Here is an 11,286-nt window from a genome sequence, read left to right as displayed (position 1 = left end):
TGGGGGCGGGGATACGGCCGTGACATCACTGTAGGAGGCTGGGACAATTAAAATGTGAAAACGTGTCACTTTCCTGAGCAGATGGCCGAGTTTATTCCGATCAATATCCAATAAAATCGTTTTTTTCTATAAAACACCAAAAATGTGGTGTCAACCCCCGCTAGCGTTCCAGTGACCTATCAGGTTTGAAGTAAACCAGAGTAAAATTAAATGTATTGATGTGATGACGATCCTCGTGGTCAATGACATCATCAAGCAGACATCTGGTCTCTTTTTCCGGTTTTCTAAATAAACTTTTAATTCTTTTGCCCAACAAGTGAGAAACAAACAGGACAACTGATGAGAGAGCAACAGAGGTAGATTCTGGATGGGAGGAGTTAGAAGTGGGAGGAGTCATTGTGTGGGCGGCGACGGTCAAAACAAACTGCATCACCACATCAACATTCATCATAGAGGACAGAGAAGCTCCTCCCCCTGGCTTGACTGGTCAGCAGGGGACACCCAAAGGTTTGTCCTCAGTGGAGTCGAGGCTCGTTGGTTCCCTCTGCTGGTTGGATGACATAAGGGCATCCGTGTGTGTGTGTGTGTGGGGTGTGTGTGTGTGTGGGGGGGGCACTGTATAGAGACCCCCCCAACACAGGCGGTGACCTGCATGAGGAGCTGCTGCTGACATCAGCAGCGAGTCTTCAGGCTGCCATCAAAATGCAGATTAAAGTCCAGAAATCATATTTTATTATTCAAAGCTGTGACTTTCCTGGTGGCTTCCGTGTTTCCATGGCAACACCCTCTGACTGTGATGTGTCTCCATGACGACCCCCTCTAGTGCCCCTGGGTCTCCTCCTGCACCACAGCAGCAGCAGCAGGACGGCAGCGGCAGCAGCAGTGAGGACAGCAGGAGGGACAACATGAGTTCGGTGGGAGTGGGAGAACTCCGCCCTCCAACTCACCTGCAGCCGGTTGTCGAGACTCAGGTGTGTGGCGGCACAGGTGTAATTGTGCTTCTGACGCAGCTCCTCATCTGAAAGCAGCAGTGTCTTCCTCACCTGGTAGAGGCCATTGGCGTTGGGCAGCACCACACCGCCTGTCAGCTGGCTCTCGCCCACTGTGCATCCATCCCGCAGCAGCGACAAATTGATATGGCGAGGGTAAAAGTCCGTGGCCAGACAGGTGACCAGAGCACCACCTGCCACCTGCTTGGTGAAGAGGCGGACTCGTGGTGGAACGCGACGTGTCACCAGGTGTTTGTGCAGGTCAAGGAGGCGTGTGAGCGTCCGCAGGCAGAAGGGCAGGTAGATGTTGGAGTAGAGCATCTGGAAGTACGTCCTCTTCATGGCGTCCCACTGGATCTCCCAGCCCTCGCCACTCATGTAGGTGAAGTGTGTCATGTTGTACATCAGGCTGTCGGCATCCCGCCCATTGGAACCGTCCCGGAACATGATGAGCGCCGGCTGCCCGTCCTGCACCTCACAGCCCGTCAGTCTCTGCTGGACATGGAGGCCGTCCGTCAAGTTGAAGCGGTTTTTGACCAGCGACAGACGCCTCCTCATGCTGGAGGAAATGTCCCGCAGCACAAACACAGCCTCTTGGCCCACGTCAAGCTCCACCTCCTCGCCGCCTCGCCTCGTCAGCCGCCCTGATGCTGAGTCAAAGTAGCCCACCTGGATGTCATCCAGCATCAGCACCACGCTGAACTCAGGAAACGGTGAGGAGCCTGAGATGAAGCTGGCCAGTGCCCACAGGGAGTGTTGGCCGGAACCTGCGAGGAACAAAGCACGATGTTTCCTAGTAGCACCGGTACTGGCAGTACTAGTACTATTAATACTACCCCTAGCAGTACTATTACTAGTAGTACTTCTGGAAGTACTAATGCTATCTCTTTGTTTCCTGTCTCTCCTCCATCTTTGTCTCTCTCCCTGTCCTCCGTCTCTCTCTCCCTCCAGCAGGTCAAAGCAGACGTCCGTCCCCACTGATCCTGGATCTGCTCCACCTTCCTGCTGGTAAAGGAAGGTTTTCATCTCTGCTGTCTCAGGTGTCTCAGGTGTTCTGGCTCCCAGGGAACTGCAGTGCGGTTCTAAACCTGCTCTACTAGTAAACTGTCATTTGGCCTCATTCCAATTAAAAGGACTATACTAACCCAGTGTAATGACGTCATCTCTCAGTGATTACCACAATCTACCGAAAAGTCCTGTTAAATGGTGTCAACCTCGGATCTGGAAACTTGGTTTGTTACCTGAACTTGTCACGAGCGGCAGCAGACACGCGAGCAGCAGCCGGAGAGCCAACATATCGATCAGGTGATCTGCTCCTGGAGCGAGCGATCGGCAACAACTTGACGCCTTTCTTCAGTTTCAGTTTCTCCTCCACAAGAATCCCGGAACTGGTTCAACCAATCAGCGTGCTGCACTGAAGGGGTGACAATCACGCGCGCGCGCACACACACACACACACACACACACACTGGCTGTGACGCGTCACATGGGCCGCGTGTGGTCACGTGAGCAACTGTCGTGTCAGTCAAACTGAGGGCTTTAAGCTCTCCTTGAAGCAGAACCGTGGTTCAGACGGACGGTTGACATGGAGGCTCACCAGCAGCACCTCTGACCCTGCATGCCGGCTCATTCACGTGTAAACAGATTGGAGCAGGAACCCTTTGATCTTCTACGTCACTGTGGTTGGTCGCCAGTCACATGATCACGTGTTGTATTCAGTGCTTCTGAATAAAGTCAGCAGGATTCACGTTTGAATCACCGTTGCACGCGGTCCGACTTCAGTCCACCGTGATGCTGCTCTGCACCTCACTGGTTGGTGACTTCAAGACGTAGACGCTCGAGCTGTGATGGTGTCACCACCATGACGTGGCGGCGTTTCCAAGACTGTGGGATGGTTTAAGTTTGCTGGTTGATTCACTGCATCATGTGATGCATGAAGAGGCAGCATGTCGCTGTGAGCTGTGGACGAACCTCAGGATGAGGCGACGATCCAACTACTCGCTTATTGGCGTAGCAGAACCGTCAGAGCTGGCGCCAGACCGTCATTCACGTTGCAGGTAGTTTGTGCTCAGTAAAACCATGTTTGGGCGCCATCTGGATGGTTGGTTGGTGATGTCATCATCTGCACATAAGATCCGTTTGACTCATCCGGTCGTCCGGTGAATGACATCAGACTTCAGCCTCTACCTGACACGCTGTCACACCCTCTGGAACAAAGTGGTATTACAAGCTAACTCTTAGCAGGCTCACCTCACAGACGCTGCTGAAGCGCATCTGTTTGAACACCAACACCATCGGTGGGACAAGAGCTTCAGCACAGGTCAGAACCAATCAGATGTCAGAAGTAGAGCCGCTCCTCCCTCGCTGGTCACGTTGGTGTTTCTGGTATGTTTCTGGATAATCTGCTCTAATCCCTGTTAATCTGTCTCCTCCTGTCCCGGCTCACCCGCCACCAGTCTGTCCCGGCTCCTGACCTGCAGGATGAGAGCTGCTGGTGGTTTCCTGGTGCTGCCGTGGCCTGGTGCTGGCGGCTCGGATCCTCAGGTGGAGCTGGCGGCAGCTGCGGAGGGCCGAGGGTGGCTGCTGATGAGGGGCGGAGCCCTGCTGGGCGTCACAGTGATCTGTGAGTGTGATCCCTTCGCTGACTTTCTGGGATTTTAAACACTTTGACCTGAGGACAATGAAGTTCATTCATCAGATTATGAAGGATGATGTCACTTCCTTGGCCTTGAACAGAGCTTTAAATCTCTCATAAATGTTCTCATTTTTGTTGAATATCTAAGCCTGATTTATCCGCCATTTTCTCGGTGGCTTTCACGTTTTTCTGAATTTACAAAGAAACGGAAAGTTCTGATGAACAAATACGCAAAAAGTGGCGTCCGTGTTTTAAGGTCGTCAGTAAAACAGTGAACTGCTTGTGACGTTTGACCTGTAAACATGACAAGAGTCACATTTGTTCATCATTCTCAGGTGTTGATTTTGTGCAGGTATGGCGGTGCTGCGGCAATGGATCGCAGGTGGCGTGTGTCGCTGTTCAGAGCGTCTGGACGGGAAAACGGTTGTGGTGACCGGCGCAAACACTGGCATCGGCAAAGAGACATGCAAAGAGCTGGCACGCAGAGGTGAGTGAGGGGGCGTGTCTACCTCTGTGAGGACGCCACTCCTCAAAGCTGTAGACGGCAGGGCTTTTTTGAGGCCGTGTCAGAAGTATCAGCCAATCAGCAGGGGCTCCTCCACAAGTTTATCAGTGAAGATCAGCTCAAACACACACACACAAAAACACACACACAAAAACACACACAAACACACTCAAAAACACAAACACACACTCAAAAACACACAAACACACACACACAAAAACAAACAAACACACACACAAACACACAAAAACACACACTCAAAAACACACACAATCGATTTGCCATGCAGGCGCTCGGGTGGTGATGGCGTGCAGGGATCTGACGCGGGCGGAGCAGGCGGCGGAGGAGATCCGGCGGTCAACAGGAAACGGCAACGTGGTGATCAGACACCTGGATCTCGGCTCTCTGTTCTCGGTCAGGTATTTCGCCAAAGATTTCCTGGACAGTGAAGACAGACTGGACATCCTGATCAACAACGCAGGTATGTCTGTCTGTCTCTCTTCTGTCTTTCTCCTGTCTGTATGTCTCTCATCTGTCTGTCCCTCACCTGTCTGTCTCTCCTCTTTCTCTCTCTCAACTCTGTCTCACATTTGTCTGTGTGTTTCTCATCTGTCTGTTTGTCTCATTTGTGTGTCTCTCATCCGTCTGTTTGTCTCATTTGTGTGTCTCTCATCTGTCCCTCACCTGCCTATCTGTCTCTTCTCTGTCTGTTTCTCACCTGTCTGTCTCAATTCTCTGTCCCTCACCCCTCTGCCTGTCTCTCATCTGTCTGTCTGTCTCTTCTCTGTCTCAAACCTGTCTGTCTCTCCTCTCTCTGTCTCTCATCTGTCTGTTTGTCTCATTTGTGTATCTCTCATCTGTCTGTCTCATTTGTGTCTCTCATCTGTCTGTTTGTCTCATTTGTCTGTCTCTCATCTGTCTGTCTCATTTGCGTGTCTCTCATCTGTCTGTTTGTCTCATTTGTCTGTCTCTCATCTGTCTGTCTCATTTGCGTGTCTCTCATCTGTCTGTTTGTCTCATTTGTCTCTGTCTCATTTGTGTGTCTCATCTGTCTGTTTGTCTCATTTGTCTGTCTCTCATCTGTCTGTCTCATTTGTGTGTCTCTCATCTGTCCATCTGTCTCTCCTCTATTTGTCCCTCACCTGCCTATCTGTCTCTTCTCTGTCTGTTTCTCACCTGTCTGTCTCTATTCTCTGTCCTTCACCCTCTGTCTGTCTCTCCTCTGCCTGTCTGTCTCTCCTCTGTCTGTCTGTCACTCATGTGTCTTTCTGTGTCCTCTCTGTCTGTCTCTCATCTGTCTGTCTGTCTGATGTGTCTGTCTGTCACTCATGTGTCTTTCTGTGTCCTCTCTGTCTGTCTCCCACCTGTCTGTCTGTCTCTCACATGTCTGTCTTTCCTCTGTCTCTAACCTGTCTGTCTCTCCTCTCTCTGTCTCTCACCTGTCTGTGTGTCTCTCATCTGTCTGTCACATTTGTGTGTCGCTCATCTGTCTGTTTGTCTGATTTGTGTGTCTCTCATCTGTCTGTCTGATTTGTGTGTCTCTCATCTGTCCACCTGTCTCTCCTCTATCTGTCCCTCACCTGTCTGTCTGTCTGATTTGTGTCTCTCCCCTGTTTGTCTGTCTCTTCTCTGTCTATCATTCAGCCTCTATCTGTCTCTCCTCCTTCTGTCTCTCCTCTGTCTGTCTGTCTGATGTGTCTGTCTGTCTCTCATGTGTCTGTCTGTCTCTCTCATGTCTGTCTCTCCTCTGTCTCTTAACATCTGTCTGCCTGTCTGTCATCCATCCCTCTGTCTGTCTGTCTCTCACTTGCCTATCTCTCACCCATCTGTCTGTCTGATTGCAGGGGTGATGATGTGTCCAAAATGGTTGACAGAAGATGGCTTTGAGACTCAATTTGCTGTCAATCATCTGGGTCACTTCCTGTTGACCATTCTGTTACTTCCGAAGCTGAAGAGCTCCGTCCCCAGCCGTGTGGTCACTGTGTCATCCATCGCCCACCAAGGAGGTACGACCTTTTACCTGCGTGGTGTTCCTGCTATTTGTGGTTTTGTGTCACCGTGGCTGTGCCTTTGTTGTCAGGTAACATCAACTTTGAGGACCTGTTCTTCAGCCGCAGGCCATATAGCGCTCTGGAGAGCTACCGTCAGAGCAAACTAGCCAATGTCCTGTTCACCAGAGAGCTCGCCCGCCGCCTCCAAGGTCACTGCAAACACAGACAATGACTTAACACCAACTATCCCACTGTGACCCACCCCCTGAACCAATCAGAGCTCTGCAGATGGCGCGGCTCACCAGCACAGAGACAATGACAGTGACAGGTCATCAAACTTGGCTCACTTATGTGAAAGACGTTAATGCGAACTGACGCTGAGCGTCTGAAACCGTTCAGAAAACATTTTCATTTGTCGGTGTCTAAAAATACATTTTGTGGGTTCTTGTTAGTTTAACCAATGAAATCCCTTGTTTACAGATTAGTTCTTGCCTGCAGGTCGTAGCTAGCATACTTGCATTTAGCTCAACTATGAGAGTATCGCTACAGCGTCGTCAGAGATCAGCTGATGCTGTACGACAAACACACATGAAGTAAGGTCAGCTGGATAGCATGAAGAGGCAACTGCAGCTTGCTAACATTTATAGTGTCTTCGATTATGTTTTACAGACACAAGGACAGACGAGGCTCGCACACACACACGCACACGCACACACACACAGAGGAAACACTGTGGTCATCATAGCTGCCTGGATTGACTCAAACCACAAGCCTACTTTTTCTGACCCGTTGCCAGGTTGTGGTGTATCATCTTTTTGTCTCCACCCGGGTGTGATCCGGACTGAGCTGGGTCGCCATGTGCAGGGTTGGTTCCCCCTGCTGGGGCTGATGCTGAGTCTCCCCTCACTGCTGCTCATGAAGACACCCTGGCAAGGCTGCCAGACCTCCATCTACTGCGCTGTGACACCAGATCTGGAGGGACGTTCAGGATGCTACTTCAGGTGAGCATAGGTCACCTGGTCTCACACCCAGGCCTATTGGTACCACGCATGCTCACAGACTTCAAAACCAAAGAGCCAAGCTTGTTGTGATGGTTATCCATCACACTACCCCTCCCTCCAATGACCTCTTGACCAACCATCCCACTTGTGACACCATATGTGCCATCCTTGAACAGAGTGAGGGTGGAGTGCCACCTGGCCAACTGGGAGCGGGTGTTTGAAAATGTCTGGACTGGAAACTATGAAAGTCTACTGAGGAAAATGATGGCAAGTTCAGGTGTGACAGGAAGTGCAAACCCTTTCTTTTGATTTTTATGTCGACCATTCACAGTTGCGTCCCACATTGTTTTTGAGCCAGAAATTTGAAACAATAAACAAATGTGAAGTAGGGAGGAAACAACAAATACATGAAAATGATGGACACTCCTCTCCAGGACCGCGAGGAGTTGGGTTCTACTTACCTGGATGATGTGGTCATCTTCAGCTCCTCATGGAAAGAGATGTCCAACTTTTGTGGAAGGTTCTGGGGTGCATTGGAGTGGGGGAGGGAGGGTGGCAGCAGCTTTGACGTTCATTGCACAAAAGTACCAGTGGACCAAGGGTGTAACTCAGTACCTGGGGTTCTCGCTGGGGAAGGGCGAGACCCTCTGGTTGACAAGGCTCCCCATAATGCAGAGGATCCACAAACCAATAGGCAGACGAGGTCCTTCCTGGGTCTAGGAGGTGGTACACCAGTTTTCTACACTTGCAAGCCACCCCACTAACCTGACCTTGAAATCAGCAGCAGTGTCACCACGGGGGGGGGCTTGTTCTTCACCTGCACTCTGTAGCCCTGATTGCCTGAAAGCATCTGTGTGAGTGCATCAGATGTTGGATTGAGCTGTCAGACAGAGAGCAGAGAGCAGAGGGAGGCGTGAGACCTGAGATCTAGGCTGCTGCCCCGGGAGACCGGGTACTCCAACACTGAAAAGGAGTGTTTGGTTCACTACCGCGGCGACGCCAGGAGAGGGCGAAGGCCATGCAGACTCTGTCATCGATTCGGCACCCTGAGGCTCACCAAGTGGGTGCACACACTGGGTTACAGAAGTAAAAGAATCAGCGATGCCCTGGCGAGCTCTGCTTCGCACATTCATCGGACTGTTCTTTCTTAGCTCATAAACCTCTCTGTAAACTATATGTATCCCCCAATGTGGGATAAAGAAAGTATTCTTATTCTCAAGAGGTGAAACGAGGTGGACAACAAGCCACTAAAAAGCAAGGTTGTAAATTCACTTTGTTTGTTGTGCAAGGTTTTACAGAGCTGCTGCTGCAGTTAATTCATGTCTGCACTACTTCCTGGTCAGGGAAAGGACCTGTCAGCTGACCCTGGTACAGCTGAGCATCTGCACCTGTGCTGTACAGGTACAAGAGTGATGCTTCAGTAACGAGATGTGTTGCTGTTGTGGTAGCAGAATCTGAAAGGATCATCATCATGTTTAATTTACCAATGTTACAAATGTTGTCATCAGTGTTCAGCGCCGTAGTGCAGTCAATGATGTTCAGTTGCTGTGAATGGAATATTCCAGTGGGAGGGACTTGGAGTACAAAATGAGGATTCAAGCTCACGGTTGGGTTCCTGGAGGGCTGCTGGGCGTCGCAGACCCGCGTCCGTCCTAAGCACTCGAGCTACTTTGTCTTAGTCTGTCAGAACGAATAATTTGGTGATTTCAAATTCAGTGCTTATTTTTTTCTGTAATTTTTCACTTTATTCATTTCACATTCTTGCACAAAGTTGCACGGATGCGAGCGTGTAGTCAAGAATGAGAAACAGACAAGGGTTTGCACCTTCCTGCTAGCTTGAGTTTGCCATCGTTCTCCTGGTGTCTGGGTCATGACATCATCGCAGGCCTGGTGTCTGGGTCATGACATCATCGCAGGCCTGGTGTCTGGGTCATGACATCATCGCAGGCCTGGTGTCTGGGTCATGACATCATCGCAGGCCTGGTGTCTGGGTCATGACATCATCGCAGGCCTGGTGTCTGGGTCATGACATCATCGCAGGCCTGGTGTCTGGGTCATGACATCATCACAGGCCTGGTGTCTGGGTCATGACATCATCGCAGGCCTGGTGTCTGGGTCATGACAGTGACAAATGATGAGAATCAACAAACCGTGTTTGTGGTTCTTATGTATTCACGTTCTGAGGGTGGGTGTTGCGTTGCCACAATGTCCTCATGAGTGACAGCAACCATCTCTTTGCAGTGACTGTGCAGAGAAGGAAGCAGCTCCGGAGGGGCGGGATGATGTGGTAGCGAGGAAACTGTGGGAGGAGAGCGCACGGTTGGTCGGATTGAAAGACGGCTCCGACCTCTGAACTCAGTCAAGAACAGGAAGTGCAGTGCCCTCATGGTGTCTGACTGAGGCATCACCGGTGATTGACAGTTGAGGGGAACCAATCAATCACAAAAGTCTGAACAAGTATAAAGTGTTTCTTTTGTTATTGAAAATGTGAGCTGGTAGTGATGTCATGTGATGTTTTCATGGGTAGGATGGAATAATCCTTGGTGATGCAATAGAAAATGACAGAAAATGACAAATTAGCTGAAAGTAAACAAATGAGCAGAAGTGTTGTCCTCTAAAACCCAGCAAACCTGAGATAAACGTCGCTTTGTTTTATTCTTCTACTGTCACCTTTGACCTTTGACCACCAGCATCTTCGCAGGACTTCTTTGTGAATGTTTATAAATGAACATTTGAGCCAAATTTGGAGAAATTCCTGAACTATCGTGTCAGCAGGGAAGGGTTGCACCTGCAGGAGGCTGATTGTTTGATTGACAACCTGTAAAGGCAGTGCCTCGGTCTACGGCCGCGGTGGCGCCGATGCTTAACCGTAGTATTATGTAATGACCCTTTGTGATGACAAGATTTCTGTCTGGTTTGTTTTTTAGGGACTGAGGTTGCGCTCTGACAAACATGATGACGTCAGCTTTGTCTTTCATAAGATTCCTCATCTGATTGCTGATTGGTTGTGAGTCTTCCCCATGATAGGGAGGCCCCTGATGTGGTCATGTAAATTTTGGTGTTGTTATTATGAGAACATAATATGAGCTAGTTAGCTATTAGCATGTAAATGTTGAATAGTCAAAGACCTAGAATGGAGCCTTGGGGAACTCCACAGGTAATTTTACACACTGTGGTTGAATAAAACAGCGTTCAAGTATCCTTTGATGGCCTTCATTTTCCCTTCTCTGACTTTGAAAGGGCTTTTATTCTGAAGGTTTGCACCTCTAAAAAGATTTTCATTTCCTACTAATTCAATTGGTCTGAATAAAGATTTGATTAGTGTATAAATAGTGTATGTTTATATTTTTGCTGTCTTTGAGTTTTTACTCTTAAATGAATTATTAACATGAGTTAAGTTTTCATCCATCCATCCCTCCATCATCCCTCCATCCATCCATCCATCCATCATCCCTCCATCATCCCTCCATGTTCCCCCTCTTCTCCTGTTCAGGGTGGTGGGGGTGGAGCCTATCCCAGCAGCCTTCCCCCTGGACAGGTCACCAGTCCATGGCAGGGCCAGCACATAGAGACAGACAACCATTGGCTCTCCCAGCCACGCCTACGGTCAATTTAGAGTCTGGATTAACCTGGTCCCTCTTGATGTCTTTGGACTGTGGAGGAAGCTGGAGTACCAGAGAGAACCCAGCAGGAACAGGGAGAACATGGAGACTCACCCAGAAAGACCCCGTGCTGCAGCCGGGGCTCCACCCACAACCTTCTTGATGGGGGCCACAGGGAGGACCACTGCTCCACCCACAACCTTCTTGATGGGGGGCCACAGTGAGGACCACTGCTCCACCCACAACCTTCTTGCTGGGGGGCCACAGGGAGGACCACTGCTCCACCCACAACCTTCTTGCTGGGGGGCCACAGGGAGGACCACTGCTCCACCCACAACCTTCTTGCTGGGGGCCACAGTGAGGACCACTGCTCCACCCTGCTACCTAACATAATTTTAAATTTCATCAATTTGTGAGTTTACTGTTTACGTCATCGTCAAATGTTCTACATCATTTGATTCAAGGGAACCTTCCTTTTCTCACTGGCGCAGCCGTCACTCATCCTCATTCATGTTCCATGAATGGCCTCAACGAGGTCAAGCCATTATTGGCAGAACCTCGTT

General features: G+C 50.0%; 2 protein-coding genes across 3 annotated transcripts; one reads left to right on the top strand and one right to left on the bottom strand.

Annotated features, from left to right (window-relative positions):
• Positions 1–283: 283 nt before the first annotated feature.
• On the bottom strand, positions 284–3,235 carry LOC147252739 (class I histocompatibility antigen, F10 alpha chain-like). The gene is made up of 2 exons (XM_086217491.1): positions 2,231–3,235; positions 284–1,756 (listed from the first exon to the last, which is right to left on the bottom strand). The coding sequence occupies exons 1-2, from the start codon at positions 2,283–2,285 to the stop codon at positions 738–740; spliced, it is 1,074 nt and encodes a 357-aa protein (XP_086073617.1). The 5' UTR covers positions 2,286–3,235; the 3' UTR covers positions 284–737.
• Positions 2,551–10,672, top strand: crdhl (cone RDH-like). 2 transcript variants are annotated; one of them, XM_086217492.1, is made up of 8 exons: positions 2,556–3,309; positions 3,446–3,612; positions 3,977–4,111; positions 4,419–4,610; positions 5,974–6,135; positions 6,210–6,329; positions 6,917–7,121; positions 9,363–10,443. In XM_086217492.1, exons 2-8 carry the CDS (start codon positions 3,471–3,473, stop codon positions 9,472–9,474), a joined length of 1,068 nt encoding a protein of 355 aa, XP_086073618.1. In that variant the 5' UTR covers positions 2,556–3,309; positions 3,446–3,470; the 3' UTR covers positions 9,475–10,443. The 2 variants fall into 2 exon arrangements, with proteins under 2 accessions (XP_086073619.1, XP_086073618.1); XM_086217493.1 differs by lacking the exon at positions 6,210–6,329 and having other exon boundaries at positions 2,551–3,309; positions 9,363–10,672.
• The last annotated feature ends 614 nt before the right edge of the window (positions 10,673–11,286 follow it).

The sequence above is a fragment of the Aulostomus chinensis genome, chromosome 11 (assembly GCF_037954235.1).
Source record: "Aulostomus chinensis isolate RoL2024-O1b breed Wild chromosome 11, RoL_Achi_v1.0, whole genome shotgun sequence".
Classification (NCBI taxonomy): Eukaryota; Metazoa; Chordata; class Actinopteri; order Syngnathiformes; family Aulostomidae; genus Aulostomus; species Aulostomus chinensis.
This window is presented reverse-complemented; position numbering and strand designations above follow the sequence as displayed.